This window comes from Atractosteus spatula, chromosome 3 (assembly GCF_055471065.1).
Source record: "Atractosteus spatula isolate fAtrSpa1 chromosome 3, fAtrSpa1.hap1, whole genome shotgun sequence".
In the NCBI taxonomy this organism is placed as follows: domain Eukaryota; kingdom Metazoa; phylum Chordata; class Actinopteri; order Semionotiformes; family Lepisosteidae; genus Atractosteus; species Atractosteus spatula.
This window is the reverse complement of record NC_142708.1, coordinates 36,207,134-36,234,422: the sequence shown is the minus strand read 5'-3', so window position 1 is coordinate 36,234,422 and position 27,289 is coordinate 36,207,134. Positions and strand designations below refer to the sequence as shown.

At 38.6% G+C, this 27,289-nt stretch overlaps 1 protein-coding gene across 1 annotated transcript in view; it reads left to right on the top strand.

Annotated features, from left to right (window-relative positions):
- Positions 1–27,289, top strand: part of cspg4ba (chondroitin sulfate proteoglycan family member 4Ba) — a 61,767-nt gene that overhangs the window by 13,965 nt on the left and 20,513 nt on the right. Inside the window, exons 2-5 of the mRNA XM_088912333.1 lie at positions 10,212–10,375; positions 16,881–20,450; positions 20,771–21,244; positions 22,657–22,833. Coding sequence (XP_088768459.1) covers positions 10,212–10,375; positions 16,881–20,450; positions 20,771–21,244; positions 22,657–22,833 — 4,385 coding nt within the window. The remainder of the gene's footprint in view (positions 1–10,211; positions 10,376–16,880; positions 20,451–20,770; positions 21,245–22,656; positions 22,834–27,289) is intronic.

Genomic DNA, 27,289 nt, shown 5'->3' with positions numbered 1-27,289 from the left:
CCGCTGCCTAATAACAGTCCCATGAAGCGGATGAGAGGCGTTGTTCATGATGGCTGTGAGCTTGGTCAGCATTCTCCTCTCAGCCACCACCTCCAGGGGGTCAAGGCTCATCCCCAACACAGAGCCAGCCTTCTTGATGAGTTTATTGAGCCTATTTGCATCTTTTGTCATGATGCTGCTGCCCCAGCACACAACAGCGTAGAAGATGGCCACCGCCACCACTGATTCATAAAAAATGTGTAGCAGTGTTCCACACACACCAAAGGACCTAAGCCTCCTAAGAAAATAGAGTTGGCTCTGACCTTTCTTGTACAGGGCGTCAGTGTTACTGGACCACTCCAGCTTATCATCCAGGTGAACCCCTAAGTACTTGTAGGACTGTACCCCCTCTCCCCCCCAGTATTTACCTCTCCTGCAGAGTCAGTGCATGGTAGAAGGTCGTTTGGCAGCAATTACAGCTGTTTTGGATGTTGTCAAAAGCTTTGCACACCAGGAAGGTGCAGTTTTCACCCACTCTTTGCAAACTTGCTCAAGGTCAATGAAACTAATTATTGGTGGACTGCAATTTTCAAATTTTCTATTGAATTCAAGTCTGTTTTTTTCCTGGGTGACTCAATGACATTCACTTTTCCATCTGTTTTCATTGTCCTGCTGAAAGCTGAATTCTCATCACAGTTTTAGGTCTTTAGCAGACTGAAGCAGGTGTTCCTCTAAGATTTACCTGTCTCTACAGGTAAGCTGACGAGAAGCAGAGCTACAAAATAATGCTGTCATCACCATGCATGACAGTAGGAATGGTGCTGACTGAGAGATGTATTGTAGGTTCTGAAGCAGATGTAACTTTGCATTTGGAATAAAAAGGTCCAATTTCCAATTTTTGATCTGACAAAACATTTTCCTCATGTTTATGCTATGAGCTAAATGCTTTGTTGCAAATTCCATGTGGGATTTGTGATGGGTTTACATATAGGCCAGCTTTATTGAGAGATGGAGATATTGCTGACTTATGGACATTCTTTTCAATCTCAGCCTTTGAACTGTGTTGCTCTTTCAAAGTCAGTGTTGACTTCACTGTGGCATCCCTAACCAGTTTCCTCCTTGCCTTACTGCTCAGTTTGGAGAGACATACCACACAGACACTACCAAGATCAGGCTGGTGTACTTACCATTTCTTAATGATCAACTTTACTATACCTAAAGGGATATTTAGTGTCTTTGCTTTGTTATACCCTCCTCACCATCGCTTACAACCTTATTGGTTGGGTTGTTCTGAAAGCTCCTTGGTCTTCATGGCTTAATTTTTGCTTGAAATTCACTACCTCACTGAAGTAATCTTACAGAGGCAGGTGTGTTTATTTTAAAAATAATGTGAACCACTATTATTACACACAGAGGCCACAACCACCTGCATATATTGTATCCTCCTTGAGTACAAAGCTGCACAAATTGACTGGTGTAAACCTTTCTCACCATCACAAGGCACACAGGGTGAACATCTGATCGGCGGATGCTTATTAAGCAACACTTCATGCAGCAGTATGAAAAAAAGCATGAATTTATAAAAAATTAAAAATACAATAAATATTACAGCAATGTGTTACACACCATACAAATGCAAATAAAAATACAACAATACTGGTGCCTTATACTTTTAGGTGCCTTCCTAATACAAGCAGTATGTGCGTGTGTTGAATGCCAATGCTTGAACCAAGGAACGCAGATCATGGTCAGCATGTCCACATAAAATTTGTGAGATTGAGTGGCCTATCATTGTGTCATGCAGATGGATCTACTCCGGGCTCCAAGATACAGCAGTAGTCCCTTTTCAGAGAAGCCTGCATAGCCTAAAGTTCATTTGTTCTTCCAACAGATTTTTTCCACTTTTTATTTGTCAATCCAATAATCTCCATGTTTGATGTAGTTCATGTTTGAGATCCTCAATATCTGCTCCATATGCATTTGCCTATAAGAGAATAGCCTCCGTATTCAAATCCTGCTGCTTGATGGATTTAATGCCTGGATACACTTCATGATCTCACAATTTGAGTTGGAGAAATGCCTTTTCATTTCACCAATCATACAATCAATGACAGGGTCAGTTTAACTTGTAAAGACTCTTTGCTGTCTGGTTCTGTGTGCTGGCCAAGAGTGGATGTAACAAGACTGCCTTGAAGTCTACTTGTTTGCAGTCTTGCCCTCTTACGGGTGTGCTGGGTTATAGAAATGTTACTAGTTTAACATGCATTAACAATTTCAACCCATAGCTCATCAAAAAATGCCTCTCTACCATAGTCTTCAAGAGTCTGTTAGAGTGTTCTAATCAGCTCAAGGGCTTTGATAAGGTCATGTTTTGTTGACTGGAGCATTTGTGACAAAAATATTGATTCACTTAAAACTTTTCTGAGCACTGCAAGGCATCCAATAAAATTCAGATCTATTTGGAACAGTAGCACTCTGGCTTTAACGGCTCTGTCTGGGTTGTCCTCATCTGAAATATTTTCAAGTACCCGCACAATAGCGGGCAGCCTATCCATTATATTACGACAAGCTATGTGCCTGCATGCCCATCGTGTATCACTAAGCCGCTGGAATTCCCTTGGTGCACCTTTAAACATTTCCTTTTGTACTTCCAACCATTTGTCATGAACATTAAGAGCCCAACATAAATACATACAATCGCTCTAAAAAGGAAAAGAAACTTCCAGCTTTGGGTACAGGTTTCACACTGTCCACTATCGCCAAGTTTAAACAGTGTGCACTGCATTGAACATAAAAGGCATGTTTGGCTACCTCCTTTATTCTGGCATGCTCACCACAATGACTCCCACATAACGGATGCACCATCATAAACTTGCCCAACTAGGTTCTCTTTATAGTCCAACCCATGCCTCTCTAAACAGCATATAATGTTTTCTGTTAAACCAGCAGCATTCAGACTCTCTGCCTCTTGAAAATCTAAAAAACTCTCATGCACTACGCCATTATAGTAATACCTAAGAACAAAATACATTTGCTCTTCTTTTATGTCTTTAGTTTCATCAACTATGATAGAAAATTTCCATTCTCTTTGACGTCCTTAATAAGATAAGATAAGATCACTTTATTGGCCATATACCATTTCTTGCAATAGGAATTTATCTTTTCGCATACCCCATCTTGCTCTCCATGAGACACACAGGAACACAGATGGAGAGAGAGAAGTTTGGGGTCAGAGCGCAGGGTCAGCCATTTATACAGCTCCCCTGGAGTAGCTGGGATTAAGGGCCTTGCTCAGGAGCCCAACGAAGTAGGATTCCTCTGCCGGCCATGGGATTTGAACCAGCAACCTTCCAGCCACAGGCGCCATTTCTGAGCCACAGAGCCACTGCTCTGCCCTATTAATGTCCTCTTTAACCATCTCTGCCAAAACACTAAGCATTTCATTTTGAATATCTTTGCTAGTGTATCTATTTTGTTCTATACCCATGCAACGATTGCCATAACATGATGCGCAGATTTTGCGTGTGAACAGAATCCACTATCTTTAAATGTTGCTTTTTTTCCAATTTGAATATCCATCTATAGAAGTAAATACACTCTTTGGAGCATTAGGCAGCAAAATAATATGCTGCATCTTTGGACTGTGAGTGTTCCAGCCACAGATGTGTCTTGTACCATTCTGAATGGAAACTTCACTTGGCTCCACCCTGGAGGGTTCTGGGGAATGTCTGCAGGGTTGGTTGAGTAGGGCCTTTACCTCTGAACTTTGATATATCTAAGAAAAACAAAATGAAGAAAAAAAAATTTTACACTGTGATGGGGCTGTCCTCATTACACTGTAATAACCCTAATAAGTACTGTTGCTATGCAATTCGATGTGCTATCCCAAGATGGCTTTAGGCTGTGGTGCTAAACCCAAACAATTTCTGAATCTAAGGAAATAAACACCAAAAGGCGCACTCACTTAACTTCACAAAAGTAGGGACAATTCCTCAGTTACACCAGAATTTATTTGGCCATGTTGGCCAGGAGTTGGCAATGTTAAACATTAAACATTTCGGCCTAGTCGGCCTTAATCAGGAGTTGGCCAAATAATTTTTTGTGTAATTGAGGAATTGTCCCTACTTACTTTTTTGAAGTTAGGTGAGTGCTACCCTCCACCTTTTGGTGATTATTTCCTTGAACCCTTATAAGTACTTTCAGTACAGATATTTACCAAGTTGAAAACTAGCCCATGCTACTGTACTACAGCTTTGATTAAAAAATAAACAACTACTTGTGTTGTGGTAAGTAAAAACATTTGGCTAGAACCGAAGAAGTGGAAAATATAAAAAAAACATACCATGAAGACCAGCTGGACTGGGGATAGCAGCTGCGGACTCTGGGGTCTCTTCCTGTGACTCTTTGTTCTCAGATTGTCTGTGCACTCTTCGTTAATTCTCTCTTCCTCTCCCTGTAACTCTTTATCTGATTTTCTCAGAGATATTACTTCCATCTCTTCATCCCTTTCTTTTTCTCTTTTTATTTCCTGCAGTTGTACTACTGATGTCCCTTTCTGCTCATTGCTACTAGTTAGTGGTCTCTTTGACAAAAAACTCCTGATATCGTCCTTCCTCTGCATTTTCTTCACTGGACAAGGCTAGCCTAACTCCTGCTACTGCAAGATTTAAAGTGACTTAGGCCTAGCTTCAAAGGAACAAGTAATTTCAGGCTGAAAAGGAAACGCAACCTTTGGCTGTGGAGCCTTTTTTGGGTGTGAAAAAGACAGGGCAGACAGCAAAGATCATAAAGTCGAGAGAGGGTAAGATGGGTGTGAAGTGTAACCTGCAAATCAATAGAAGGGATTAGAGGAAAACAAGTTTGTCGTTGAGAGAAGGGAGAAGGTGTGAACCAAGTTTCAGGATAATTTTAGTTTCAGATGTTTTTCTGCTATAGGAGTTAAGAAACCCTTCTTTGAGAAGGCAGACGGAGAGATCAGTGTGATCATGGCCATCAGATTTGAAATGAGAAACTATGGGCTTGGAGAAATCTTTAATCTTCATAGCCCTAACATGTTCTCTGAAGCGGTCTTACCAGGCCTTCATGGCATCTACCTCAGCACTCCTCGGAGCGTCAACATTAATATCATAGAATTCTGAAGCTAGACAGTGAGGTAAATTGTAGTCCCAATTTTGTCTCATTTAATCAAAGTTTTTTAAAAGCGTGCGTGCTATCTTTTTTATTTTATCATTATTCTGAAATATACAAACCTCTAGAATCATGGTAATATAAGTTTAATTGAACTACACCTCCGATTTAAACTGTGAGTCACACCTAGCATTAGCTGCTAGCCAATGTTGACAAGCCGCACAAAGTTAGCCAACACTCACTGACAACACTAGACAGTATAGGAAGTGGTAACTTCATTGACTAGAAATGTAAGCTTAATAAAACTTGTTCGATGTATTTGTCATTTTCATAGTTGCATACCTTAATTCAACCGTATCAGCACGGACAAGATGACTCGTCTTCGATGCTCTGTCTGCACTTCTCCAAGTCCCGCTCGTGGATTTTTTCTTTTTGTAAGAGGCTATTGAAAAAAACTCGCAGCCCACTCTGTGTTCAAGATGTGACACGCAGGATGGGAGGAGGGGAAGAGTAGTGGGTGCAACCATTTTTTTTGCTGGGGGGGGGCTGAGTTTGAAATTAGATGTTATGGTAGTTTAAAATCAAAGTGCCATCGGAAAAATGTAAAAATTATAATTGGTATTAAAAATTGGTAATACTATAAATATTTCATATCAGTATCAGACTGTATAACTGGGGTGGCAAGACATTCTTTGCCTTGACATTCTTTCAGCTGCCACCCTATGCCACCCCAGTGTCTCTGCCACTGAGCACAGGAAACAACTGTGAAGGCAGAACAGTTTAACTTATTGAAGTAATTTATGCACCTGAATCAATTTAGGTTTGCCATAGCAAAGTGGGTGAAAACTTAAATATTTTGCCCGTGTTGACCAAGAAAGAAAACAACAAGATTCCTCAAGCTGTGGGAAGATATATTAAATAGTATTAGAATAAAGAAGCAACTATATTATGGGTACTAGTGGTAAAACAGAACACAATAGTATAGAACAAAAAATATAGAACATCCCATAAATGTCTAAACTTAAAATATAATTGCCTATAATGGTTATGGTGACAAAATTAAACATATTTATAAATATTAAATACTGAAAATAAGCAATTTGAATGAAAAATTATTCAAAATGTAATATTTATAAATATTTAATGGATGGGGTGACATGGTGGTGTGGTGTTTAATACTGTGGTCTTGCATGTTTTGGGTTTGATGCTGGACTGGGATACCTTTTGTGTGAAGTTTGGATGCTTCACACAACTCCCCAACTCCATGAACACTCCAGCTGCTCTGGTATCATCCCACATTCCAAAGATGTACTCCCCATAGTAGGTTAACTAGCATCTCTGAATTATTCCTGTGTGTGCATGCTTCAATTGACTGGTCCCATCTACGGTGTAGTACTCTCTTCCTCACTGTGCTTTTGGGGAAAGCTCCAGGTTGCTGTGATTCTTACCAGAAATAAGCAGCTTTCTGATCATGGGTGGACGGGCATTTAATTGATCAACAGCTCTGTCACCACTTGGAAAAAGATGCTTTCTAATCAGGCATATACTTGTGACCCTTTAATGAAATAATGCTATTCAGGCAGCAAACACTTTAACTGATCCATCACATTCAAAGTTGTGGATATGTCTAGTGTTGCCTCTATTTAGCAACTGCTGTGTAATACTTTTAAAAAGGCCATTAGCATGCATTAATTGAATTTGGATAAAGGGGACATTTATGAGGCTAGTTAAAGGTTTAATGTTCTGTTTAAGTGATTTATGCTCTTCTAATGTGGCAAAATACTGATAAAGTATAGATTAAAGTAAAGGAAAAAAGGGACATTTTGAGAAAGGCTTATACTGTAAAACTCCTATTTTGTGTAATGGCTTACTTTGCTGTAAACTACAGGGTACTAATTTACATTTTTATGGAAATTAAATTCGGGTGTAAGAAAATACAAAACTTAAAGTACATACAGTTCAACTTGAATGCTCTAACTAAGCACAGTTATTGCTGTAAGAATTTAAAGGAGAACTGTACCCCAATTTCTCAGACTGATTATTCAATCTCAGTAACAAAATAAATTCATTGACGCTACAGAAAAATTCTACAAATTTCAAATTAAACACAAAATCATAAACTTTGTGAAAGCACTTTAAGTCACCATGTTGTGAATAGGTTTGTGCAGGTTATGCAGGAGACATTTCACTGCAGAAATGTTCCAATGTGATCTGCAGTAAGTAGTATTTATCAGCAAAGCCATCTTGGACGAGAGTAATATTTCTATTGGATTATAAGAGATGTATTCGCAAGTCTGCTCGTTTACAATGTAATAAGCTGTTTCACATAACGGGTAGGTTTGGTTGCCTCATTCTGAATTGCAGAACATGGCGCTGAGCATACTTAATAAAATAACCTATTTTATTATGTAAATCGGAGGTTTCATATAAATAAAATATAAAAAATATTTAAATACAAAAATAGCATTGCAGTTCCCCTTTAAATGTCAACAAATAAATGGTATAAATGAATATGCATAATAAACATGCATTAATAATAAGAACTCTAAAAATATGGATTACATAAGTTTTCACCCCTCTGAGTCATTATAAGTTAGAAGCACCTTTGACAGTAATCACGGGCGTCAGCCTTTTTGGGTAAGTTACTATAAAACTTTGCACACAGGAATGTGCAATTTTCACCCATTCTTTCAAAACTTGTTCTTAAAATTGTCATGAAATTTCATCCCAGATTTAGATCTATAGTACAATGAAGCAGGTTTTCCTCTAGGATTAATCTGTACTTTGTTCCAGCTGTTTCTCCCTCAGTCTTAACAAGCTTCCCAGTCTCTGCTGATGAGAAGCTGATCTATAACATAATGCTGCCACCACCATGCTTGGCAGTAGCGACAGTGCTGACTGTGTAATGCACTGTGCAGGGTTTGCTGCAGATGTCACTTTGCATTTAGACCAAAAAAATCCAAATTTGTCTCTTATGATCACAAAACCTTCTGCCAGATGTTTACAATATCATTGCAGTGATTCTTTTTGCAAACTCCACTGGGTATTTGAAGCGGGATTACCAATTTGCCATACAGGCCAGCTTTGTTGAAAGACAGGAATATTGTTGACTCATGGAAATTCTTTACTATCTCACCCATTAAATTCTGTAGCCCCTTGCCCAGATGCTTGGAGGGACAGCCTGATCTAGGCAGTGTCTGTGTGGTATGATATACCTTCCACTTCTTAATGACCGACTTTACTGTACCCAGCTCTTCGAATTTTTTTATACCTTTCTCCTGATCTGTGCCGTTCTACGACCTTATCCCTGAGTTGTTTTGAAAGCTCTTTGGTCTTCATGGTTTAATCTTTGCTTGAAATTCACTACATGACTAAGTAATCTTACAGACTGGTGTGTTTATTCTGAAAACATATGAACCACTATTATTACACACAGAGGCCACATTCAATTGCATTTACTCCATTCTCCTTGTGTGTAAAGCTGCACAAATTGACAAATTAAAATCGTTCTCACTAGCACACATGACGCAGGATCAACACCTTATCGTATGATGTTTATTAAGCGACACATCACGCAACGGTATTTAAAAATGCGTGAAACTAAAAAAAGATCAATCACAATTACAAAAATCCAGTAGTACAGTAATACAGTACAAATATAAATATACATAAATATTAGGAAACGTGCGAGATCGCTTTAGATGATTTTTCAAATACATGCAGGATGCGGACGTGGCACTATATAACTGACTGATAACAGAGAGGAGTACTGAATGGCGTGCCGTAACAAATACAGGTGTAACTGTCATACTGTTAAACAGTAAATAGTACTGGAGCACACAGCTTATACGCTGCTTGTTTACAGCTCCCAGGCAACTGGAGCATTGAAACATCTCTAGCTAAAAAAAACTACTGTACATCGATAACAAATTCGTTGTCTGAACTGTAGTATATATACTAGAGATGATAAATAGTTTCATTTCATTGCCAGCAACTACTGCTGCACGCCGTATTGTTGTGCATTTCATAAATAAACTTTGATTTGATTTGATTTTAGTTACTTACAATGCTTGCCAGAGCGACAAAGTTGTAGATTCAATGAGGTAAGGCTTAAAACTCCAACAATATTGAAAATGAATGTGAACAAAATGGAAGATGCCCTTTGACCTTTAAGCATGTGCGGTCTCTAAACCAATAGAAATGAAAGATTTAACTGCTGAAGAGCATTTTAGGAAAGTTGCACAAAAAAGCTACATGGAGGCATCGTAGAACAGTGCACTCAAAACTGCTAAGACAGAACAGTGTGACTAATCACAGTAATAAGTGCACTTGAATCAATTTACGTTTGCAATAGCAAAGGGGATGACTAGTTATACAGTGAAATATTTTGGTACTGTACTATTTAAGACAGCATTTTTTAGTTGTTTGAAGCACACATAGCTAAAAGTGATACCAAAATGTGGACCAAGATGCTGAAGACCAGCTTGCCAATGCATGCTTTATTTCTACTCTATTTCTCCGCAATAATGGGGCCAAAGGGCATAACATGAGTCATTTATGCATTCTGTCTGAGGGCTGCTGTATTTAGTGTCAGGGTAAAGGGAATGGGCTGAAATGTTTCAGTGTGGAAAGGCTGGTAGTGCACTACAGCTGGAAAAACTCAAAAGGTCATCCAATGACTGAGGTTCAGGGTATGCTATAGCTATGCATGATATTCTCATTTTATGGACATAATTGTAAGTCCAACATTTTGACTGAAGTTCCAGATTTTTCACTTCACTATCATGAATTCTGTTTTTATTTTAAAAAATATTCCTAAAATAGACCTCCAGCTCTGAGCCAAGGGTGTCAGTGTCCTGTATGACTGCAGACAGAGTGTGGGATACAGGGGTGTCAGTGTACTGTGTGGGATACAGGGGTGTCAGTGTCCTCTGTGACTGCAGACAGAGTGTGGGGTACGAGGATGTCAGTGTCCTGTGTGGGGCACAGTGGTGTCAGTGTCCTGTGTGGGGTACAGGGGTGTCAGTGTGAAGAATTGTGCCTAGTGCAACATCTCTTTCATCATTTTCTATTATTAGCCACTAAATGTTTCCTCCCATTCACAGCCTCCTTTTATGGTGATGGTTATGTGGAGTTGAAGACTGTAGAGTCATCTAGCCGCACTTCTTTCCATGCGAGGTTTCGGACCTCCAGTCCCAATGGCCTGCTGTTCCTGGCTGCTGGACAGACGGACTACTGCCTGGTGGAACTGCACTCCACTCGCCTGCAGGTACAGAGGACAGAAAAGATCATTCCCTTTGTTATAAAAGGGTCATTTCAGCCATTTCAGATAATAATAATAATAATAATAACAATAATAATAATTGCTTACACTTATATAGTGCTTTTCTGGACACTCCACTCAAAGCGCTTAACAGGTAATGGGGACTCCCCTCCACCACAACCACCAATGTGCAGCATCCACCTGGATGATGCGACGGCTTTTTTAGTGGGGAGGAGAGCAGAGTAATGAAGCCAGTTCATAGATGGGGATTATTAGGAGGCCATGATTGGTAAGGGCCAATGGGAACATTAGACCAGGACACCAGGGTTACACTCCTACTCTTTTTGAGAAATGCCCTGGGATTTTTAATGACCACAGGGAGTCAGGACCTCAGTTTTACGTGTCATCCAAAGGATGGCGCCTGTTTACAGTATAGTGTCCCTGTCACTATACTGGGGCATTAGGACCCACATGGACCGCAGGGTGAGTGCCCACCTGCTGGCCCCACTAACACCTCTTCCAGCAACAACCTTAACTTTTTCCCAGGAGGTCTCCCATCCAGGTACTGACCAGGCTCACACGTGCTTAGCTTCAGTGGGTTGCTAGTTGTGAGTTGCAGAGTGATATGACTGCTAGATATAGCAGTGCTCAACCCAAGACAGAAGACATTCAATTAACCCATCTTTATTTGACATTGCTTTTAAAACTGTAATTATTCTGGTGCTCATATTTGTACTGCATGGTATTATTTCTGCGGTAACTAGTTAACCTTGTAATCCTAATATTGTTTTTCAATTTAAATTCTTCACTTTTTACTGTTGAATAGGTGGACAGGACAGTGAGTGTTTACAGAATCCACAGAATGTCAACTGCTTTGCATCCATTGATTGCGGGGATAGGCTCCCTTAAGATACTATATTGGATAAATCGGTTAAAAAATGGATGGATGGATTACTCCAGTTGGAAATTTCTTCACTTTTGACTATTCTGTTATACATCTGTTTTTTATATCCTGTTATCCCGATCATCTGCTTCTCTTTTGCCCTTTAAAGGTCTTTACCATAGTTTATTTTCTTTTGCTAGTTTGATATAGCAGTTTTTACCTCTACAGCAATACTTTTTAGCTCTCTTTTAATCTTTTTAAAGTCTCTTTTAATGTTTCCTTGTATCTCAGTGTACTCTTTTTTCATTGTTTAAAAAATCACTAGAGGTAAGAAGCATTTCATAGATTTGTGGAAGAGAGAATGTGACTTTAATTTTTGACTATAGGTACTCCTTTAAATGAGGAATCTTGGGCAATGTAAACAATAAATGGTGTTTAATATGTTTAACTGAGTGTTTAGGTGTTCTTATGTTAAAATTAATTCATGGAATTATACACAAGAAATAAATTGCATCACAATAGCTTAGGTGTGCAGCAAATGCAATTTATTATCATTGCATCTTTAGTATAATGGTATGTATGATTAGAAATCTGATCTGGCACTCAACCCTGTGCAATAGATTTGTCATTACTGCCTCTCAGTGAAGTTATTGTTGTATCTTGTTCAAGTCTTAGTAGCTTGTTCAGTTCCACAGTCCCATTAGCCAGCACAGTCTGACTCTAGCAAATGCTTTGCCAGATCATTCATACAAACTGGGAAGAGCATTACTCCAATTGCATGGTAGTGCAGTGATCTACAAAGATCTTGCTGTCTCTTCTTCCTCTTTGGAGTCTATGTGCAGAATCTCTTTCTTTTCCAACTGGTCTTATGAGCCTCCTGAATTGCCCTCAGAGGAGTTGCTATCCTAACAGCTTCTTTTCATCATTTGAAATTCCATTCATTCTGAGTGCTAAGGACTCACATCAGGCTAGTTGTGTCTAATTTTATTGCACCTCTCAATTATCATGCAGCCAGCTTGGCTCAAGGCCTGAGTTTTGAGCAATGGCAAATTCCTCAGGGCCACCCCTTACTACATAACACTCTTTAAAAAGCAATTAAACACTTTTCATGTTTAAAGCGTTTGGGATAATGCACTGTTCAATTAGTTGTGTTCTTTTTACATGATGAGCGGCTTGGAATATTATTAGTCTGACAATTTATATACAGTGACTGGAATTCTTAAAGATCATAAAGTACAGAACATTCTTCTTCTGTTGTAAACAAAATTAAGACAATAATACACAGTGGTTCTCAAACTGTGGTACGCGTACCGGCAGTGGTACATGGAGTGCCGCCAGGTGGTACACCAAAAGACCCTGGAACTGTGTCCTGTGCACTGAAAAATCGGGACGGGTTTTCATATTTGTATTTTAAACGTGTCGAATACGCAGCCTACGTACTGCGATACAGTGAGCGCTAATACTTCAGTGGACACAAGAGATACTCTGTAATTCTATACCACTCTATAGGAATGCGTGCTACGGATGCAAGTGACCAATTGTATTTAAAAAAAGCTACTGTGTCTCCAGCAAATAGGGAGGAAGGAGAATGTGCGTGATTTTGGAACAATGCCAAGTTGTAAACACAGGAATGCATGGAAATACGTGCTACGAACGCTGGTAATCTTGTGAGCACAGGAAAGCGTGATAGATAACAGAAAAATATTTAAGAACTGTTCTAAGTTAATTTGAGAAAAATACACCAAGCGTCTCTGTGTTTCGCTCCCATGCGCATGAAATAAAAACTTTAAATAAATACGGAAATAAAAACAGAAACGCGGAAAAATGCAAGCTTGCGGATTGCTAAAGCAGGTAAGCCACACTATTTTTGAAGAACCGTATTTACCGTTGGCAAAAGAGCTGACACGTATTATGTGTGGAGAAAAAGCTGCTAAACAGCTCGACCTGCTGCCCCCCTCCCCCTGAAAGACACAGTCACTCATAGAATTATTGAAATGATGGATTATATCAAAAGTACACTGATAGAGCGCGTTAAGATGAGCAGATGTTTTTTACTGCAATTAGATGAGTCTGTAGTCGATTTGGCCAATTTGCTCGTTTACGTTAGATACGAGTTTGAGGGTATGTCCATGAGGACTTTCTGTTCTGTAAGCCGCTACCAACAGGAACTACAGGAGAGCACATATTTCAGCTTCTGAATAAATTTATCGAAGAGAATGGCATCAACTGGATAAAATGTGTCGGAGTTTGTACAGACGGTGCTAGAGCGATGACAAGCCGACACAGCGGTGCAGTTGCACGAATTAGAGAGGTTGCTCCAGAAATTAATGGACACATCGCAACATCTACCGCGAGACCTTTGCCGTCAAGAAAATGCCTGACGATTTAAAATCTGTTAGACTGTGTTGTGAATTGTATCAAGGCTCGAAAAATTATTTCACATCTGCTTTGCTCGACTAAACAGGCTCACCCCTCTCACTGAAATGGTGCTTTTTTATTAGTTGTTGTTACTGGCTTTTTTCTGTAAAACACTTTGAGAAGCCACCTTTAAAGGCGCTATATGAAATAAAGTTTATTATTATAATATTTATTATATGTATGTGTGAGTGTGTGTGCACACGCGCTCATGTTGGTCATTGAGAATTTCTGGGGTTCCTATGAGATGATGACTTGTAGGTGGTACTTGGATGCTTTGGTTGGATTAGGGGTGGTACTTGGTCCAAAAAGTTTGAGAACCACTGCCCTAGGATATGAACTAACTGGAATCAAGAATCTCATACAGTGTAATTTGTACACTTACAATAATTGTCATTTGAATAAGCATTTCATTTGAGAATGTACGAAAACAACAATTGTGACAACATCAACAATCTGCTTTTCTAATACTAGGGAATAAGATTTTAGTCAAAATTAAAGGTCCTAGGTTTGAATTGTTTGATGTGTGCATAATAATGTAATACATGGTTGTACTAAACACAGGTAAAGGTTCATTCCATGCTGAAAGGTAAAGAAAAGAAACACAATATTTCAGTTGTGGAGCAAAATGGAGCAGATGGGAGTGGAGTGAAGGTAGCAAATAATCACGTATAGTAGAACAAAAGGAAGAGTGGGTAAGAAGGGGCAGGGAGCAGTTTGAAAATGGGCATAAAGTGAATAAAAATGATTGTCCAAACTCAGGGAAAACAGGAGAGGCGTGGAAAGCCAAAATCTGCAAATGAATAGCGCAGATTTATTAAGAGATGTGTCTGTCATTGAGAGAAGGGGAAAGGTGTGATACAAGTTTAAGGATAATTTTAGTTTCGGGTGACTTTTTGAAATTGGAATTCCAAAACCTCTCTATGAGGAAGCAAACAGCAAGATCAGAAAGAGGTGAAATGGTGAGCTATGTGAATTGCTGGGCACTTTCTGTAAGTGATGCAGTAAATGAGGTTCCTAGAAATAAATGATGTCATCTGGGTGACATGGAATTGTCCGGATGCGAAAGTTGTTAATGATGGTCTTGGGAATAGAAAGGGTGTAAGGGTGGTAGGGAAGCACCAATGAAATGCTGTTGTGAGTCCGGCAGTCCCTATTTGAGTTGGTAATCCAAGGACTTTTTGGCTCGGGTGAGGGTCCTGTCAATAATGTGTGTTGGGTTTCATCTGTCATTGAAAAAACAATGCATTTTGAGGGCTTAGTTATGGAAGTCCATGCCTTCTGTAATAGACAGAAGCTGAGAGTCATGGATGGTTAATGGAGAGTGTTGTGTCCAGAAACGGAAGAGCTGTGAAAGATATGTTAACTGTTAATTTAAGGGATGGGTAAATTGGTGAAGTGATGCAGAAAATGCTCTAATTGGACATTAGAGCATGTGACAGCATCAACATAGTCAATGTATCGCTTTTAGGGCACAGGAATAAAGCCAGTATAGAAAGCAAAGAAGCAGTCTTCTGCCCAGCTGACAAAAATATTTGCATCCCTGGTGCCCATGACAAGTGTCTAGTGTCCTTAATATATGAAGGAAATACTTCGACAAGAGGAACGTGTCGGAGCTGTGAGGAACACAGATCTCTCCAAACCGATATTTCTCCATTTTATCTCTAATGGTCATGAACTTTCTGATCTCTACATCTGCGTCCTCACAGAGGGGTGTCAGAACTCTTATTGCAGAAAGACCAAAACCAAAATAACCTTGAAACTTGGATCACACCCCTTCTCTCAATGACAGACACCTTCTAATCCTCTCTATGTTTTGCAGGTTTTTGCTTTTCACACCTCTCCACCTGTTCTCCCTGAGTTTGGAACTCATTCTCACTTGCTTTATGCCCATTTCCCCACTACTCCCTGCCCCCTTCTTACATACTCTGTCTTTTGTTCTCCTATGGCATGCTACTTTCCCTCTCTCCCTCACTCCTGAAAAAGGGTCCATAGCTGAAACTTTGTTTCTTTTCTTTACCTTTTAGCATGGAATAACCTTTACCTGTTTCTTTGTAGCCTAAACATGCTTACGCAGCTCCCAACTCGAACATCCTAAAAAAAAACACTTAAAGTACACCTTTATACTCGGGTTTATTAATAGTATTATAAGGAGGCTCTTCTGTATTGTTTTTTTTCAGCATTTGAGTGCTTATGTGCATTGATCTATGGTCCAGTTCGTATTTCTAACATAATGAATCTGTTGAAACGTCATGATCAGTCAATTCTATAAATAGTGTTTTACCTCTGTCCTAAGCTGAATATAATTTTACGTAAGTTAGACCTTAGGTTACTAGCCTAATTAATTTACTTCTTAAAAATATGAGTAATATGCATAACATGCGTGTCTCTCTCAGTTTTAAAGCTACCTGCACACAGCTATCTTTTGTAAATACAAACTAAAAACGGACAAAATGTTGATCCGACAGCAGCAGCAGCCAGCAGCCATATCACCCTGCAACTCACAACTGGCAACCCACTGAAGCTAAGCAGGTGTGAGCCTGGTCAGTACCTGGACGGGAGACCTCCAGGGAAAAACTAAGGTTGCTGCTGGAAGAGGTGTTAGTGGGGCCAGCAGGGGGTGCTCACTCTGCAGTCCATGTGGGTCCTAATGCCCCAGTATAGTGACAGGGACACTATACTGTAAACAGGCGCCGTTAAAATCCCAGGGCATTTCTCGAAAAGAGTAGGGGTGTAACCCCGGCGTCCTGGCCAAATTTCCCATTGGCCTTTACCAATCATGGCCTCCCCTGTAATAATCCCCCTCTATGAATTGGCTACATTACTCTGCTCTCCTCCCCACTGATAGCTGATGTGTGGTGAGTGTTCTGGCGCACTATGGCTGCCGTCGCATCATCCAGGTGGATGCTGCACATTGGTGGTGGTGGAGGGGAGTCCCCATTACCTGTAAAGCGCTTTGAGTGGAGTGTCCAGAAAAGCGCTGTATAAGTGTAAGCAATTATTATTATTATTATTAATGTTTGAAGACAAATGTCTTCAGCTATCTCCAGCTGTGATTAGCTATTCAGACAGAATTATGAACTCTGCTATTTATCTTTATTACATAAACTGAGACCCTTGTTTATTCATATCTGAGGAGATCAGTACAACTTTGAATGAACAAAATAGCAAGAAAAAGCTTTCAAATGTTAAAAAAATGTGTTTCCTTTCTAGGTCAAATTGGACTTGGGATCTGGAGAACGAATACTTCGCTCAGAAAGAGGGACTCCTCTGAATGATCTAGCATGGCACACAGTTGAATTTCAACACGAAAAGCACAATGTTACCCTTTCAGTTGACAAACATTTCCAAACAACCCTAAAAATGCCCGAGTCCCAGCATGATCTTAACATTCAAGATGGGCTTTATGTTGGTGGAACTGGAGGTCTTGACAAATCATACCTCCTCAGTGAACCTGTAGGCTTTAGAGGTTGTATTGATGAGCTTTTGTTCAATCAGCACAATCTTTTGTCTTCACTAAGGTCCTACTCTGGCTTCAAAAATGTGTATGAGGTATCTCTAGGCTGTAGCCCCCAGTTCTTTGCAAGTGAAGATGACCCTATCAGCTTCTTCAGTTCTAAAGCATACATTTCTTTACCCCTTTGGAATGCACAACAGGAAGGAGTGTTTGAGTGCGTACTGCACACATCTGCTGATCAAGGGATTATTCTTTATAACTCTGCACGCCAAGGAGACTTTGTGGCTATGGAAATCCGTGATGGGCTAATAGTGGCAGTCATGGGAAAAAGTGGGACTAAAAGTGAACTTCCCTCCCTCACTTATATTAATGACAGAAAATGGCATTATATTAAGCTTCAGTTCACCTCAAGGAGCCTTCAGCTCACAGTGGATGAAGAAACTGTAAAAACTAGCATTAGTTCCCGAAATAAAGCTCTTCAGTTAAGGGGTTCCCTTTTTGTTGGGGGCATAGATGACAGCACCCGTGCTGAAGTCAAAAAAGTCGGGCTGGTCTCTGTTTCGGGAAAACGTATTAGAGGAGGGTCTTTCAAAGGATGCTTGAAGGATATCAAGGTTAATTTTGTAAAAATGGGTCTGCCCAATGCTTTAGTAACTAAAGACATTTCTGTAGGTTGTGAACCTGAAAAAGAACCAGAACCAATAACACAAACTACACCAGCTACTCACTGGGCTCTGACTGCCCTGGTGCTTCCAACAACATCCATGTTCACACCAACAAGTGCTAAGCCTCTGGACAAGAAAGGCAGCCAAATGTTTTTAGTGCTCAGGAACCTTGTAGTTCCTGAAGGAGGACGGGCACCTCTAGAGTCAAAGCACATAAAAGTGAATCTGGAATTTAAAAAACTAGGAATACGTCAGTCTCAGATTATGTTTAAGATACAAGAACAGCCTGTTCATGGTCAGCTGAGGTTGGATGTTGATGAAGGTCAAGAGGAACATACCTTTAGCATGTTGGATTTGTGGCATGGGAGGGTAATGTACATTCATGGTGGTTCAGAAGACCCAGAAGACTTTTTTACATTCTCTGTCTTCACCAGCAGCAAAAAGGAAGTTCCTCCTTACCTGAAGGGAAATAAGATGTATAGATATAACATAACCATAACCCCTACCAATGATGCGCCTGAGTTAGGCCTACCTGAAGGAAATCTATTTGTGCTGCTAGAAAAGTCAAGAAAACGTTTGACTATTGATGCTTTAAAAGCCACAGATGTAGATAACAATTCTACAGACCTCTTTTTCTCTTTACTGGGCAATCTAAATGCAGATGCTGGATTTTTGGAAAATACAGAGAATCCGGGGAAAAGCATAACTACTTTTTCTCACATTGACTTGGAAGAAGGAAAAATAAATTATGTTCACAGTGGGGTCCGAAATTCCAGGATTGTTTTGAGAGTCAGTGATGGAGAAAAAGTGAGTAACACAGTTGTTCTGAGAATCATGGCCATACCACTGGAATATAAAGTTGCCAACATTACTGGACTTGATGTTCTGCAGGGTGATGCGGCTTTGATAAGCATAAAGGACCTGGCAATACAAACTAATGCCGTGAAACAGGAACTAGAAATTCGTTACGATGTCACTGAGTCTCCCAAGTATGGCGAGCTGCAGAGATTGAATTCCAATGGCGAATGGAAACAAACCAGTTTGTTTTCACAGCGCACTCTCGAAAGGGATCGATTGAGATATCTTAGTACTTTCTATGAAATTCAGTCAAGTAATGTTTCAGATCATTTCAAGTGCAAGGTTAGCATTAGCTCAATGGCCACAGAGGAATTCGTTTTTCCAATTATGATAAAATGGGTACAGTATAAACTGCTGAAAAATAAAGTAATGGAGGTTGACAAAGCACGAAGAGTAATATTGAATTCAGAACATCTCCACGCTATTGCCAAAGGTGTAAAGTTAACAGAAAATGAACTGTACTTCAGGCTTCTAACATTGCCAAAGAAAGGAAAGTTGCTGTTAAACAATAAGATTTTAAAGAAAAACTCAACTTTTAGCCAAAGGAATATAACTGATTTAAAAGTGCATTATGAACTAGAAGACAGACCATATGAAGACACAAGGGACATGTTTACATTCCAGATTTTCTCTAAGCATGCACAATCGGGAATTTATGATTTTAAAATTGCCATCAAAGCTGACATTAATAGTATCATAATAAAAAATGATGGATTGTCTTTAAAGGAAGGCGAAAGTAAATTGCTAACAAAAGAAGAACTGTTCTCAGAAACACTTATCACTAAGTCAATGCACTACAGAATCACAGACCGTCCAAAACATGGAAAGTTAATACGCATTAACCTGTCTAACTCTACCTCAAGCAATGACAACATAATAGCATTCACCAACCAGGATATCCTAGAGGAGCGCATTATGTATGTCCATGATGACAGCGAAACCACCCATGACCAGTTTACATTTGTAGCATCCACCCAGCAGCCCGCAAAGGAAGCAGGACCAGTGGCAGAGACCAACATTTTGGAAAGCACATTTAACATCTCAATAAAGTTAATAAATGATGAGAAGCCAGTCCGTATTGTTGATAATGTCTTTCATGTTGTCAAAAATGGACAGAGACTTTTAACACTGGAGGACTTGTGCTATCATGATGCTGACTCTGACTTTGATGATGGGCAGCTTCTGTATACCCGGCGTGGAATTCCCATGGGCGATCTGGTCCTTGTGAATGACACTTCTCACAAACTTTACCAGTTTCACCAGGAGGATCTGGAGCAAAAGCGTGTGTTATTTGTCCATCATGGACCAAATATTGGTCGCTTTGTGCTGTTTGTGTCTGATGGAAAGCATTATACATCTACTTTGCTGGATGTCAGTGCACAAGAACCTTATATCAAAATAGCCAACAATACAGGCCTGCTGGTGCAAAAAGGACAGCAGAAAGTGTTCAGTTCTGCCAACTTTAGTGTGGTTACAAACCTGGATGTAAGAGATGATAAAGAGATTATCTATGAAATGTATCTTCCCCCAAAACATGGTGGGCTTTATCAGGATGAGCTGAAGGTGGATGTTTTTACACAGCATGATTTAAAAAAAGGCTATTTAGTCTATCGACATGATGACAGCAAAAATTTGGTAGACTTGTTTAACTTCACTGTAAAGGTACAAAAATTGCGTCTGGATGCAGGAGTTAACATAAAAGTATACTTGGAAAGCCACCAGCTCCCACCAAAGGTCATGCATAATAACACTCTTCTTGTGGAAGAAGGAAAGCCCGTTAAGATCAGTAAACGAAAACTCGAGGTTAGTCTGCAATATTTAACAACAGTGATAGGTTTGGGGATTTAGGTATTAAATTAGCCTGTAAACACTAATAGAAACATTCTTCTAGAGCGTTTTGTTTTATGTCCTATTTACCAAAGTAGCAATTACATCTGTGTATGTTGTACTTAAAGTTTCATAATATGTCATTTTTCTACACTGTAAAAATGATAAACCGTCATTAAATAAACTATTTAAAATGCAGTAATTTTAAGGTATGTTTATACCAGCTGTAAATCAAGATGTTTTTGTTTCTGAAACCTGATTCAGTAGTGTAAAGCTCTATTTATTTGTCCATTTAGGTTACGCATGAAGATAACTTGCCATCAGAAATTGTTTATACTGTAAAAGTTCCTCCTTCTCATGGCTACATCCGCAGCTTTGCTGTGGGAGAAGAACGTTACCTGGGAAGTGAAAACAATCCAATCTGGAGCTTCTCTCAGCAGGACATCAATGATGGAAACATTCAATATGTGCAGGTGGACGCAGACCAGCTTACAGACTGCATAGTGTTGGATGTCTCAAATGGCATCACAGAAGTCAATGGAATTATGATCTTGATTGAAATTATTCCTCACATGATCCCTCTTGAAATATATAACATCACTTTAAAGGAAGGAGCTTCCAAAGCTCTGACAGAGGATGTTATTAAAGTTAACAACAAACACTTTGCTACCCTGAGTTTTCAGTATTTTATCTCAGACCCTCCAAAACATGGCCATATAGAGCATTCTCGATACCCTGGTGTCCACCTCAGCTCCTTTACTAGAACACAGGTAAAATATGTATTTCTCCCTTTGCTAGATTTTTATATTTGCTTTAATTGAATCTATATGTGCAGAATAATATTTCTATTCTTTAAATTTGTGAATTAAAGGGCAGTTATCATGTTTTCTAAAAATATGCTTCTAAAAGTCCCTTTGTGTTGCCAGAAGTAGGCAGTTGTAATTGTTACTTGTATTTTTGTTTCTTTTATATTAGTGGCTTTGAACACTTACAATCTAGTGGATTTAGTTACAATGTAATAGAAGATGAAAAGGGGTAGACAGACTTTCTAGAGCCTTTCTAAAGAAGAAGGTTTTGAGTCTGGATTTAAAGGTGTTGATGGAAGGTGACTCTCTGATATTCTTGGCATAGAATTCCAGAGTTTTGGGGCATAGCAAGAGAAGGCCCTATTACCCATAGATTATAGACGAATTTGGAGAACAGAGAGGAGACCGTAGTAAGATGAACGAAGGCTACAAGGTGTGGGGAGTAGGAAGATATTAAGTCACACAGGTAGTGAGGTGCAGAGTCATGTAGAGCCTCATAGGTGAGCATAAGTATTTTGAAGTCAACACAAAACCTTATAGGAATTAAGTACAAAGACTCCAGGACAGGAGTAATGTGATTACTTGCACATGACCTGGTCAGACTTCTCATTGCCAAATTCTCTGCATACTGATTTTTTTTTCAGAGTGGATTTAGATACGAGTGGGGCATTGCAGTTATCAGTTCAAGAGAAGACCGATGTGTTGACCAGCTTTTCATGACAGTCAGAGACAACACAGGACATAGTCTGGCAATATTTATGAGATGGAAGATTGATGTTTTTATAATGTTTTGCGCCTGGGTCAAATGTTAAATCTAGATCAAATATCACCCCCAAGCTCTTCAATTTAGATTCAATGATTGTGCTATCAACAGATAGGATTACTGCATTAGCTTTTACATAGTTGATGGGAGTCATAGTTTAAATGAAGCAACTTCGGAGTCACCCAACAAACCCAACTTCAGAACTGAAACCTCCAAGACAGACAAAGTATTATTAAAATATTTGCAAGAATGCAACAGGAGGACTGAATTCAGACACAGACTCATTTCCAGTAGTGATACATACAGTAGCAAAAAAAAAAAGAAAAGTGCAGAATTTGGCCTTAGTGCAGAACATTGAGTAATTACTACTGTTATATAATCAATCAGGTATTACTGTTTCACATGCTTTATATTTTAATTCCATTTGCCTTTTAATACAGGTGGACTTGAGTACAAAAAACTAACAAAATGGCAACACTTTAATACCTCATCTTGAGCAAGACCAATACATTTTAAAACTTTGTTGATCTAACTAATGAATAAAGCTAATTTCAGTATTCCTGTTATCTCTAATCATTTATGTTTTAATGATTTATATTTTTCTTTACCATAGGTTGAACAAGAGTTCATATATTATGTTCATGATGACAGTGAGACGGTGTCTGATAATTTTACTATCATTGCCAATGACACTGAACTTAGAAAGAAGAGTCTTCCATGGACAGTGTTTGTAAACATTACACCAGTGAATGATGAGCCTCCTGTTGTAACAACCAACAGAATCTTCAGGGTAAGTCTGCTGTGTTTACACCTAATTATACTACTTAGCAGATTTTGAATATTAATTTCCTCCACTGCAAGTACCGCACTGTATATTAGGAACACTATTATAAATGGCAAATTTTTTGAATTTCTAGTAAAGATATTTAAAAATAGCTTACGTTTCTGTGATTAAAACTTGTCAGCTTATCTACATTTACAGTCTTATAAGTAAGATGGTTTTGTCTGGTTTAAAACAGGAAGTAGTTGATACAAACCACTGGCTGTCAGTGTTGTGTAGGAAGAGGATTATAGAGATCCTCCTTTTACTCAGACCATCAGAAATTGTCACTCCATAAAGGAGTATGCAGCCCAGATTTTCTTTTAATTTTTCATCAAATAAACCATTTAATTGTGGTTACTATCCAAGTACATAAAATCTACTAATGTATGTTACACATCCATTTTGGTATACCCTTGAATATTTTAAAAACTTGAAAGTACACAAAAAATGTTACATTACCTCAAAGAAAATCCGAAACATTTTCTGGTCTCCTGTTTTTTCTCCTATAAGTTTGAGCGTCTGTAGCTGGTATACCTGAGGGAGGCTTTAAAAAAAATCTAATGTGGTTAAAGATGGTTTTAAAATGTTCAAGCGAACAGCAGCTGCCTCACCTTTCCTGTGTATTCAGAAATAGAAGGTTTCTTCACTGCCTAGTTTGGGGCTTGTTTAGAGAGAGCATCAGCTGCTTCCTTGGTTCCACACTTACTGTACATTGCCAAGAAAATGTGTGTGAATCCTGTAGGTTGGCCTGTATTCTTGTGTATTTTTGAGATTTTAGAGATCTGCATCAAAGCCTTAATAAAAAATGCATTTAATCAGGGTTAAACACAAAGGCATAAGATGAGGGTTTCCTCGCGTGAGCAGCACACTTCAGGTCTGGCCACAACGTTTCAAAAGGAGTTAGGTCAGGACTTTGACTTGGCCAGTCCAGAATGCGACAAATCCTTTTCAGCCATTCTATTGCGGATCTGCTTGTATATTTTGGATCACTATCTTGCTGCATGATGTTCTTTCAACTCAGCTTCAGCTGATGAATGGAGGACTAAAATTCTATCTTCAAATTTGCTTGTCCAACTATTTTAAAATTGAAAAATTTCGCAATTTTTACAGTTTGTTTGGAACTTGAGCTGGCCTAAAATTCACTTAACATAATGGAGAATGTCAGGATAAAATATCAAGGACAACTTGTGAGCTGCACATGTGTATCTGAATTTTAAACAGAGCTGTGGTGATAAGTTTTTAGACTATTCCATTTGAATTTTCTTCTTTTTCTATGCAATGAAAGTATTAATCATAAATTTTATATTGGTATAAAAACAGTTTGTTAATCCCTGCAAACATAATATTCCTTCAAATTACACCTTTCTCTTGGCCGCAAATAATGCCAGATTTAGGAATTCTATGAAAACATCTCACTGTGGTTTCTCTTCTGAACGTCTGCTAAGTGATTATTTGTTTCTGAACAGTGAAAGCTCTGCCATTTGCAGTAAACATAATAAAAAATTAAGTTCAAAGCTTAAAATGCCTATGATTCTGACTTAAGTCCTGCATCAAACGTGAATAAATTTCACCCTCGGGTATCTCAGGTTCCATTTTCTTAATGTAAGTAAAAGGTAGGTTGACAGAACTTGATTAGTAATAACTCTAGTCTTAGTAGTAGCTAGTATTTGCTTGTCTTAATTAACATTATGTGACCCAGGATTAGTGACAATTGTGTAACTTGATGATGTTCTATAAAGCTGTTGATATAAAATGCCTGGTTTTATCCACAAGGTGGCAATATGTTCTGATTCATCCTGGCCTGAAGTAAAGTGTTTCTCCGCTCCCGACTCTCTGAAGGCAAAGGTTTTCTGTCTTTCTACATTTGCTTTAAGAGACTGAATGAATTTTCATTCAGCAGACGTAAATTAACACTTTTTCAAGGTTCAAAGCAGGTGATTATTTAAAAGACTATAAAAAAGCTTTGCTGAACTTTGTCTCTCAAAGACCACATTTAATGATTATTAATTTAAGAAATGAAAAGCATTACATCACATTTTTGGCTAGAATCATGATATTATTATAAATATATGTTTATAATATTCATGGCATGAATGGTTAAGATTCTTTAATATGGAGAGTCTCTTAAGTTTATAATTGATGTATTTCAAAAACAGAAATGGGAGAATCAAAAAGAAATTATCTTAAGAAATTATTCTCATTCCAACTTAAAACTTATTCAAAATAAGACAAGTTCCAGTGGTTGACTTACAGTACAGGACTGCAGGTCATAATAATGTATCAAACAGCTATGCAGCAGGAGTCTTGTGTTTCCTTTTATATCCAAATATTGGAGATATTGAAAAAGGAGCACATGACTGCATAATTTGTATGAAAACAGTAGTCAACAAGCTTTTCTGTCGTTTTTGCTGTGTACATATTAAATCTGTTTTTCAGGTCAAAGGATTTGTGTGAGGCAAAAGTATAGAATTTTAGCTTTTGTTTCTGGATGTTATTTTTCATACATGTTTAGCCCCATTAGAGCAATGTCATTTGTTGTATTCAGTCTCTCCATTTAAGGTGAGCATAAGTATTTGTACAAATGACTAATTGTTTAGCTGTTCCACCTAAAGGAGTTGTGAATATATAACCTTCGTTCTTGCCTCTAGAGCTTACTTTTTGGATCTGTCTCTTTGTGGGCATTACAAATTCAACATGGAATGTCTTGAAAAAGAAACTTGTGGAAGAGTAAGCAATCGTTTAAGACTGGGTCATCCAAGGAAGACAGCAGTTGATGACAGAAAAATACAGCTGTCAAGAAACACCCCAATATCACATCCAAAGAGATTGCAGACAATCTCTAGTGTTCAGGGGTGAAGTTATCTCAGTTCACTGTGCGCAAGTGGATCATTCCAAGGTCTAAAGCAAGCCTCTCATCAGCTCTAAAAAGAAGCCAGGTCAGAATTTGCAAAAAAGAACAAACATTTATGGAAAAAAGTTTTATGGGCAGACCAGACAAAGATAAACCTTTGTCAAAGTGATGTAAGGTCAGAAGTGTGGAGAAAGAGAGGAACTGCAAATGATCCTAAGCTCATCTGTAAAGCATGGAATCATAGCTAGGGCACAGCCTCTGGAACTGACTCACTGATCTATATTGATGATGTGACTGATAATGGCATCATCAAAAAAGAGTAATTCATTCTGCAGAAAGACAGTGCCTTAAAATACTACACAATTCTTAAAAGAGTTCACCAGGAAGAAGTGGGAATTTTTGAATTGGCCAAGTCAATCTTCTGCTTTGAATACCACTGAGCATGCATTTTAACTGTTAAAGAGGAGACTAAAGTCAGAAAACCCTACAAACAAAAAACGACAGAATGTGGCTACAGTTAGGCCTTAGCAAGGCATTGTGCATACTTTATAGTTAGTTTACGTTTAATTCATTTTTTCCAACATGCCTTTTTTGTTCTTGTATTGTTAACTTTTTCACAACTGTATGTTTTTTACATTGTCAATATCTTTATTGAACAAATGGTTTAAACAATAAAGATACGGCAATGTAAAATGAAAAGCTAAAATAAAAAAGTGTACTTTACTTCATAAATATGCTTTTCACTGTAAACACTATCTAGATGGCTTAGAAACATCTTCGAAATTTCTAGTGTATAATTAACCTGTAAACTTTTATCAAGTTTTACAAAAAAAAATCCTTTTTATAAAGTCTTATAAAATCACTGAAGCCTTGGTGCACAGTGAGTCACTGGTCACACAGGATGCTGTGGTTTCCTGAAAGAACTCTTCGATACAAAAGAAGGCTTTTTTCATGGTTTGCAATGGCTATGTTCAGAATTTCAAACTTTATGTAGTTTCCCATCTTTGTTAGTTTATCTATGTACACTTAAGTTCATAATTGTTTTTCCTGTTATGAATGTTTCCTGTAACTCCCAGTATCTTACTAGATAAGTGTACTATATTCCACTGCAACAGCAACAGCAGCTTCATAAAAAAGCTTCTCAAAACTGTGTAATAGGAAATGTACAGCACAATAGCATTGCACAGTGCATCACTTATATCATTTACAATACATAGAGGGGAGAAAGTACCAAACCACAGAAATGGACATCATCTTTATGACTCACCATCCAATTATTTCAGCTCTTTGGCAAGTAATTAGATTATGTGAATGGGAGCAATATCAAAACCCTATTTGTATATATATCTAGGTTCCTATCTTGGTACAGTTGATATCCTGGGCAAAGAGCAAATATTCTCTTGATAACTGGCCTAAGGTATTTAAATTGGTCTGCAAGTCCAGGATATGTTTAGCTTTGGTTTTAGCAGGGGATGAACTCTCCTCCCAACATCCTGTTATTAGATTCACTACCACTAGTCATCTGCCCCCAAGCAGCAGTTCAAAAAGAAAAAAATGTGGTGGCATTGGGAA